This window comes from Paramormyrops kingsleyae, chromosome 18 (genome assembly GCF_048594095.1).
Source record: "Paramormyrops kingsleyae isolate MSU_618 chromosome 18, PKINGS_0.4, whole genome shotgun sequence".
In the NCBI taxonomy this organism is placed as follows: Eukaryota; Metazoa; Chordata; class Actinopteri; order Osteoglossiformes; family Mormyridae; genus Paramormyrops; species Paramormyrops kingsleyae.
In genome coordinates, this window is record NC_132814.1 from 8,811,218 (window position 1) to 8,820,335 (window position 9,118).

General features: G+C 41.9%; 1 protein-coding gene across 4 annotated transcripts in view; it reads right to left on the minus strand.

Annotated features, from left to right (window-relative positions):
• Positions 1 to 9,118, minus strand: part of LOC111838045 (ryanodine receptor 1-like) — an 84,600-nt gene that overhangs the window by 65,353 nt on the left and 10,129 nt on the right. For all 4 annotated transcript variants that reach the window (XM_072702232.1, XM_072702233.1, XM_072702234.1 and 1 more), the window contains 10 exons: positions 4,820 to 4,939; positions 4,622 to 4,723; positions 3,338 to 3,358; positions 2,811 to 2,885; positions 1,990 to 2,068; positions 1,770 to 1,882; positions 1,573 to 1,672; positions 1,129 to 1,225; positions 966 to 1,040; positions 715 to 871 (listed from right to left, as the gene is read on the minus strand). In XM_072702232.1, the coding sequence (XP_072558333.1) occupies positions 715 to 871; positions 966 to 1,040; positions 1,129 to 1,225; positions 1,573 to 1,672; positions 1,770 to 1,882; positions 1,990 to 2,068; positions 2,811 to 2,885; positions 3,338 to 3,358; positions 4,622 to 4,723; positions 4,820 to 4,939 (939 nt within the window). The remainder of the gene's footprint in view (positions 1 to 714; positions 872 to 965; positions 1,041 to 1,128; positions 1,226 to 1,572; positions 1,673 to 1,769; positions 1,883 to 1,989; positions 2,069 to 2,810; positions 2,886 to 3,337; positions 3,359 to 4,621; positions 4,724 to 4,819; positions 4,940 to 9,118) is intronic.

The following is a 9,118-nucleotide window of genomic DNA, read 5'->3' on the forward strand; positions in this document are numbered from 1 at the left end:
AGTGCGCCTTATAGTGCGGAAAATACGGTATATACTATATTGTCACTATAGCACAGAGCTCAGACAATGAAATAATATAGTTTATTTTAATTAATTTTATGTGACATTCAATGGGCCCATTATGGCTCATTGGGTAGCACTATGGCCTCGTACCTCCAGGGCCAGGAGTTCAGCGCCCTCTACACTGGGTGTTACTGCGTACTTTACCATTCTTGTGTAAATACGCATTTGACATCATCTTCCATTGCTGTAGCACAGTTATAATGCACTAATAACAGAAGTTCTGCAAAAATGCCCCAGATGTCGTTCTTGCCCCACCCCAAAAATCAAGGAAGCATCGGTTGGATCCTAACTAACAAGAACAATCCCATGATTCATTGTGTCCCAAGGTGGTTCTTGGGAAGCAAGCTAGCAAGAACGCTCTTGACAAGAACACAACACGTTCTTTGTGTTCTTGGTATGGATAAACACCCTGCGCGTGTGGAATTTGCATGTTTTCCATGTACAGTGCAGGTTTCCTCTGGGTAGTAGAGATTCCTCGTGCAGTCCAAAGACATACAGTTATGATAAGTGGCATTTCTTAATGTCCAACAGAGTATGAGTGCCTTGTGTTGTACTACCATCCTGTTTAGGGTGTATCCTTCTCCTGTGCCCTCCAGGACCCCACTGCAGTGGCTAGAAGATGAGTGGACAGTACATTTCGGTTCTCCTGACCTTTGAGGCCCTAAAGCAGAAGGCAGTCATCTTGGTGTTGGCTTTCTCAGGGTCCACCAGCAGGAGTCCTTTTTCTTCATCCAGGCACAGGTACCTCCCCGTGGTGATGTGACGCACCCGAAAAGACATGCCCCATTTCATGTGACACCCACTCCACCTACGGAGAGAGAACAGGGATAAACCTCACCATTCAGAAATGTTGGGTGGAACAGCAAAGACATATATTCTAAAAAGTAACCACATGGACTCACCCAATTCGGAGAGGTTCTAGTCTCCAGAGAGACCGGGCGTGGCTGCAGACTGCACCACCCTCATAGTGTGCATTTCTGGTACAAGTATTTTAAAAAAAAAAACATCAACTTCGCTGTCTACAGACATAGATTATGTAAATAGCAGATAAAAGGAAACGGCTACCTGCGCTGGTCGTCTCCTTGGTCAGCAGCAGGGATTGCTAAGCACTCATCCATGTGACCATGGAACAACCTCAGAACATGGCCTCCAGTCAGAAAACCTAGTGAGCCAAAGCATTAAAGGGTCTAACAAGGATGGTGGAAATTAGCGGGAGAACATTTCAAACTGGATTTAAGGAAGCACTTCTTTACACAGCGTGTAGTCATAGTATGGAATAGTCTTCCTGATAACATAGTGCAAGCTGAATCCTTGGGTTCCTTTAAATCAGAGCTAGATAAGATTTTAACAGTTAAGTTCTCCCCAAGCGAGCTCGATGGGCCGAATGGCCTCCTCTCGTTTGTATAGTTCTTATGTTCTTAAGGATGGAATGGAGTTCTGAGGGCATTGTTGTGAGGATACATGAAAAACACACACTATACTGCTAATAAGGACCTGAAGATTTCTTACCCTCAGCCAGCTCACACCCAGAGCAAACAGGATTCATGTTCCAGAGTGTCTGCATGAAGGAGGCATCCACCATCAGGTCCCCACTAGCGTAAGAGAGATGCTGAACAGTGGAAGGTTAAGATAGTTCAGTCTTAGTGTTTTCTGATTGGGGCATTGAAAGATAAACCTAAGTGTCAGAAATGTCTCTAAAGTCTTACCAGGTATCTCTCAGAGGAGACGCTGACCAGGATGAGGTCGTCTCCCACTCTGACCTTCTCGCCTTCTGATCTCTGCTTGGAGGCTGGGTGAATGGTCCACCAGCATGCCTCGCCTAAGGTGACAGATGTCTCTCATTTTTAGTTTCCGTGCATGATGGAACAATAGAGTATTGGCCCATTCTTCAGAGTAATAGAGAGCCATTGATCCTAGTGTCAATACCTGTGGAATCTTCCTGCAATCCCACGTCAAACGCCAGTTTATCGGTGAGCGACCGTGATGTAGTCAGGCAGCTGAGGTACTACGGCAGGAGGGAAGAGACACACTATTTTCTTGGCTCTGTAACTGGGAATTACTTAGATGAAAAAGACTACAATTTATATTATAGTACCTATATATACACACTGATGAGGCAAAACATTATGACCACTCTGCTAAGAAGTGATTATCATGGACTCCCATAACCGTCATTAAAATGATCAGCTAATTCGGCCACAGTACCCCTTCTGTTGGTTCATACCGGACAGGATAACCTTCACATCCCACGTCTAGGCCGCCCAACACCCTGTCACGGTTTATGGCGTTTCCCTCCTCGGACCGCTCTCAGGAGGTCCTCACCGTGAGCTCCACACAAGCCTTGCCATTTCTGAAATGCTCTGCCCCGGTCGTCTGGCCGTAATGATCTGGCCTTTGTCAAAGTCACTCACATTTTTACTATTGGCCCATTTCTTCTGTATTCAACAAGTGAACTATGAGTACCAAATGTAAGCTTACCACGTGAAATATCCCAGTCCTTGACGCATGACTTTTTAATGAGCTAGTCAACGTGATTCACTTCATGTGGGCCTTGTCATAATGTTTTGGCTCATCGATGAATATGTAAAATATATTATTTGTAAAAATCATTTTACTAGCACATAGAATTTAAAGATTGTTTTTTGTCAGTGGGACACAGACTGTATTAGGAAGCAAAGAAGTTCAGATTGTAAACTAAGGGGCTCAGACAATGGAGGACATTATCAGACATATTTGGAAGATCTCACCATGCCAGAATGTGTGTGTCGAAGCAGGATAGCATGGCCATACAGCAGCGTACGATGCCCCCCTCCTTGGGATGACTGTCGAGGGCAAAGGATGGAACAAGATTACCATTCATGACATCCTGTCCAGCATGTTCCCTGTCCTTGATGATAAGCTCCAGGTTTACGAGGACCCTGGATTACATACACATTGCATCCAAGTCACTATCCCGGATTAAGGAAAAAGCCCATTCATTATCGAAGGCACATTTTTGATGCGGGTCAGGGGGAAAGACGTTCAAACCACTCATCTGCCATTTGCTTATGCTGATCAAGGTTGTAGGTTGAGGAAGAAGTTCTCCAATATGAATAATATTCAATATGGAAGTGCTAGGCAAACTGTGACAAAAGAGAGTGCTGTACACATGGCCGATAAGAGGGCATTCAGTCACCAGAGGGAGATAATTACATTTTGGTTGAGAGGGCATGGGTATTAACAAGGAAACATTGCGGGGGAAAAGACAGAAAGTGTGACATGGCCAGAGACATACCCATTTGTCCAAATCGACTGCCTTTGGTTGTCAGCGAAGTACAGGTTGCAGAGTCAAAAAGGGAGACAAAAAGGAATTTTTTGACTCCAGGTAGCATTGAAACATTGAATTATAAATAGCATTGTAGAACACTACAAAACATGCCAGATTTTTAAAGTACACTTATATCGACATGTTTACTGTATGTAAAATACATATTTCAGGAAATGAATTCACTTCAAATAAAACCAAAGCTTGCCTGGGGCAAATCCAATAGAATCAGGCTCTGCATCTACTAAGCTTTACTTCAGGGTCCGTCTTTCTGCTCTCCTGTGTGTTTCCTGGCAGGGTTGGCAGTTTTGGTTTTATGTTTGTTTGGGTTTGGTCTGTCATTTGTGACAGAGGAACTTTTGTCTGGTCAGCTTTTGGATTTCTTCTCTATTTTTGTGGATTGGTCTGTATGCCATTTTTTTCTTGTTTTGGAACAACCCTGATGGTTATGGTGCCGTTTGATCTTAGCTGGGGATCAGACTTGTTATCTGTTCACAGCTTGAGTGGACCTGAGTTCCCTTTTTAACAAAAGGTCAAAGTGTAAGACCAGCCATGAGCAGTAGGTGGCGTCAATGAGACAGAAGTCATAGAGAAAGATAGTCATTCTCTCTCACAGCCCTCATGTTATCTCAGAAACTTGACACAGAGCATTAGTTTTTTGTAACCTTCTTGATTAAGTTGGTCTTCCTATCTAAATGTGGACCATCCATTCATTTCTATGGGAAAAACCCTAATCCCAATCATGACACCCTTAACCCCTACCCATCCCTAACCTTAACCATAAGTAACCAACCCAAATACAAGACTTTTGGCATTTTTACTTTTTTGATTGCATTCACAGATTTTTATAAAACTGAGGTTATCCAAATGGGGACCTCAAAAGATGTCCCCAAAAGTAGGAAAATCTCAGGTTTTACTATACCCCCCCCCTCCCCACACACACACACACAGGGTATATACTTTAATTAGTGGTGCTGGTTACATCTTCAGCAATAAAGTGCTGATGAATGGTGTGCAAATCAATTTCTTGCTACTTATGCAGTGTCCACAAAATTACTTTTGCAATATTTAAGTAGGACATTTGGACATAAGGGAAACTTTGGGAAATGTACCAAAACAATTCAGCCAAATGCACTCGGACTCAGAAACCTCCTAAGGATCGTGTCTCTTTACAGAATAAAAAAATGCAAAGAAACAACGTAATTTATTCCCCCCAGTGTGCTGAGCAATAAGTATCCCCCTAATAGCTCCTACCTCATTCATCTCTGTGGTGTTGGCCAGCATTTCCTGCAGGGCACGCACTGACAAAGATTGTTCCAAGATAAAGCAACAGATTGCCAAGTCTGGAGGCACATTCTGTGAGAGAAAACATAATTAAGTGCTCAGCCAGACAAGCAGCCCAAGTGTCCGTAATTAACAGGATAACTATTCTGTGCTGCCTCTGTGCTCTACCTGGGCATTGGAGGTGGCCTCCAGGAAGGCCAGGCGGTTCCCGAAACCCTCACAGGACAGACACAGCTTGATCTGCTCCTTCAGGATGGAAGCGGTACACTGCAGAACCACCTGATCATCCTGCAGAAAAGGACAAGACACATTATAGCTGACTGACAACAGCAGCCCAGATACAGGGCTGCATACTGAAGGCCGAGACCTCAGGTACATTTAGCTGCGTGGACAGAGAAGATTGACGTAAAAAAAAAAAAAAAAAAACAATATCCTGAAGTTGATGTGTTTCATTAACATTCTTGTCAACTTGATTATCACTTCAATGCTTACGAAGAAAAGCAATAAAGCTGCCAAAAATGATCTAAGTTTAAATTAATAGGTTATAATAGTCTTGATGTTGCTCTGAAAGTTTAAAAGATATGGTAATGAGATCCACACTTAAGTTACATGAAAGCTGCAATAAAACAGTTCTACAAATATGTCTATCAAGCAAAACCTCTAAGAAATTGATTAAAGGTAGTCTATTAAGAACACAGCATATCCGCTTTCTGCCCAAACTGTGGTACGTGGTGAGCAGGAGACAGGGTGACACCGGAGAGTAGCCGTCTGCCAACTCTGTCTTGATGGTAGTTCATATCCAATCAGTGTGAGTTCATGGATGGATGAAAATCAGGGAATGATGTGTGTCTCAGTTAAGTGGCCAGACTGGGAGAATAGTGATAGAAAAGACAAACGACTAAGGCAAAGGTTATCAAAGTCCTCAGTCTGGATACAGACTGTACTGCAAGGTAATCCAGACCCAAGCGGTAATGCACCATAAGAATCAACATGGTTAATGTAAAATGCTTAATGTGATTTGAAGTACAAAAAAAAAAACAATGTAGAACCACTAAACCTTGCACACACATAACTCGTCATAATCCCTCCTCCCATCATGACAAAGAGTGGAAATAATCAGTGAGTATTAAACTAGTCGTTACGTTAAGGTCCCATTATTGTTAAATATTCAGGTCTATATTGAAAGTCATTGGTAATTCATTAAAGTTCATCAAATGCTGTTTTGTTATTGAATATAGTTCCGGACCCCTGACATAAAAAAAAAAATCTGATGTGGATCTTTTTTTTAACATGTTTGAGAACACTCCTGGACTAAGGTGACTGGGATAGGACCTCAGTCAAGGTGTAGGTGCTATAACACATTAAAACTAATATCAAAATAAAACTAAATTAAAACTAAAATAAGTGTATTATTCCAATTTCACTATAATTCTTCAAACGATTTTATTTTGTATCAGTCTTCCCCCAAAACAGGACATCATACTTTTTGCAGCTTTTTATACAATTCAGTGCACTTTCAAGAAAACTTTTTAGAACTTACAGTAAGTAATGAAATAAACATGCAATGTGTTACTAAAAATAGTAAAAGTACATTTTCTGGAAATATTTCAGGTTAATCTTACAGTACTGTATGTATAAATAATTTTAGTGAAGATTTAGTACTTGTCAGTCATTCATTCTCCATAATCACTTACCCATCACAGGAGAACCAAGAGCGTATCCTAGAAAGCATAGGCCTTAAGGTAGCATATATCAGTGTTTGCCAGCCCGGTCCTCAGGGATCCGCAGACAGTCCATGTTTTTGCTCCCTCCCAGACAATTCACATGGGACCGAGCAAAAACATGGCCTGTCTGTGGGTGCCTGAGGACTGGATTGGCAAACAGTGGTTTACAAACGGCTAAGAAGCATGACTAAAAGCCCCCAACCACAAAGGGTTGGGGTCTCTGTGCTGCTCACTGGATCACCATGCAAACTAGACATGCTAAATATTACTGTATTTAAACATTCATCATGCCAAATTTCTTCACTGCAAATATTTTATCACAAAATTTAAGTTTGCTGCTAAAGTAAAATTGTAATTGGACTTTCAATTATGTCGGTAAGGCATTGATTTATGTTCCAGAAAAGTATAGTAAGCTTTGTCGACATCACAGAACTATTTTGCTTTTGGAACGATTTTATCTTTATCTCCGATCTTCTTTGTAAAAGTTGCAAAACTTATTACTGTTGTCTGACTTAGTCTAAAAGTAATGTTCATAACTTTGCTTGGCTTGAAGGTCCTTATGCGGCGATGAATATGTAGTACTGTTTGATTGTCTCCCAATGATGTAACAAGTTCACCCGGCACTGGTTCACTGAATGCGAAACCCCATCCACTGGGAGCAGACGGCGAGATGCAACACCCATCTGTCCCACCTATAAAGCAAAAAGTTCTCAAAGGCCACTGCCCACACGGATATATTAAACCAGTGGAATTACAAAGCTGGCAGGCCAGAGGATATTCTCGTTTCTGCTTAACTTGCTTCTCAATCAGAGTCAGAATTCACTTTATTGACCAGGCACAGCTGCTTGTACTAGGATTTTATTCTGGCAGTATCGGTGCTTCCATTCACAGACAACGTAGAATCCATGTTAAGAAAAATCACTGAAGTACAAATAAGATGATATAGTAAAGTGCAAACAATGCAAAGCCATACAATTACTATTAATAAATATAAATATAAACTTTAAGGGAAAGGAGATATACTGAAATATAAAAATATATAATAGCCGGCAGAACAGACAAAGGAAATGGATGTGCAAAAATGCATGCAGAGTAATTATTTAGCCAACTGAAAGACTGACTGAATGCACCAAACAATTCAAAGACACATTAAATCGAGTTCTCATTTACCACATCTGTGCAGCCTATACATGAAAGCACACAGAGAAGCTATGTTATACAACATATCATAAAAAAAGTGTGCAACTGCAAGTATCTGAACAAAAGAAAAAGCAAAAAGGGAACAAATGATTTTGTCAACCAATAAATTTGCAGCATGCTCACCCCAAGTCATGTGACTTTGGCCTGGGGTCTATAATTCTTCGTGTGCATGTGGTCTGTCATGGCCTCCATGGAATTCCATCCAGGGTATACCCCAGCTTTGTGTCATTCACTGGCTCGGGTAGGCTAAGCAGGATAAGCAGGACCAAGACGGATGGATAGGCTTAATTCCATGCGTCTTGGTAGTTCTTCATTTTCCATGGGGTCATCAGACATTATGGAGACAAGCTGGTACATCATAGGAAATTCCTTCAGAGCGAGTCCGAAAACTCATGGGATTAACACTCCCATATAAGTGAAGATAGATCGGAAAGGCACGTGTGATATGTTGTTTACGATACGCTTTAGGGATCCTGTCAAATCCCAGATTCTGCACTGACTGCATCACCTCCAAATATGTGGTTAGGACCTGGAATCTTTGCTAAAAACAAATTTGAAATAGGAGAACTTAAGAGTTAACTGTGCTTGCACATGAAGACACATGGATTTTTTGATGGCTAATCCTGGTCACCTAGCAGCCCACACCTGTTTATCATGGAAGGTAAGACCAGCTTCCAAAACCAACTCGCTTTCTGCCACTTTCACTGCAGCAAAAAATGGGTAAATAGCTACAATGACCCCCAGCGTTAACCAAAAGTACTGTATCAGCTAGACCTCTATGAAGGAAAATACCACTGTCTGAGAAATGAGATTGAGTCTCTTCTGGGGCTATGGCTGGGTGCAGGCCAGACAAAAGCCTGCTTCTTGCTTACTTTGCAGTCCAGGAAATTCCTGACATCGTGCAGAGTAGCATCACCTGGAAAATGCTACTTTAGCGCAGCCTAAGAATATTCAGATTTTTGCTGTGAAAATCACCATTGGTCATGGCACCCTATTGCAGGTGAGATTCTGCTGAGCGCCCAGCACCCCGCCCCCCAAAATTCTGTTAAACAATTTGTATTAAAAACATTACTGTAGCACAGGGTACCTGGATCCTAACTAGGTAACTAGCCTCTATTTCACAAGAAAAGCAGTGAAATATTAAAACTAGTCGAAATGACTAATGTGTTTCTTCTGATTTCGTTTGCTCCCCCTGATTAAATGGCGCCCTAGGCGATCGCCTATCTCGCCCATAGGACGGGCTGGCCCTTCCCTATTGTGTGGACCCATTACCACTGTAATTGGTATAATCCAGTGCTTCAAACTCATCACCTATCTGTAAATGACGCATGGAAAGATCCGAGCAGAAGATCCTGAGACTCCTGGAGCAGCTGAACAAACGTGCAGCGACTTCCACAGAGGGGACATTAAACACTCATAAATAAACCCAGAGGGGTGACTTCTAGACATGAGAGGTTGTTAAAGTAACTCCCCATAAACCATTCCTTCACAGTTGTCACTTATAACACATTACAAATTACGTACCCAAACTGAGTTACGGGGC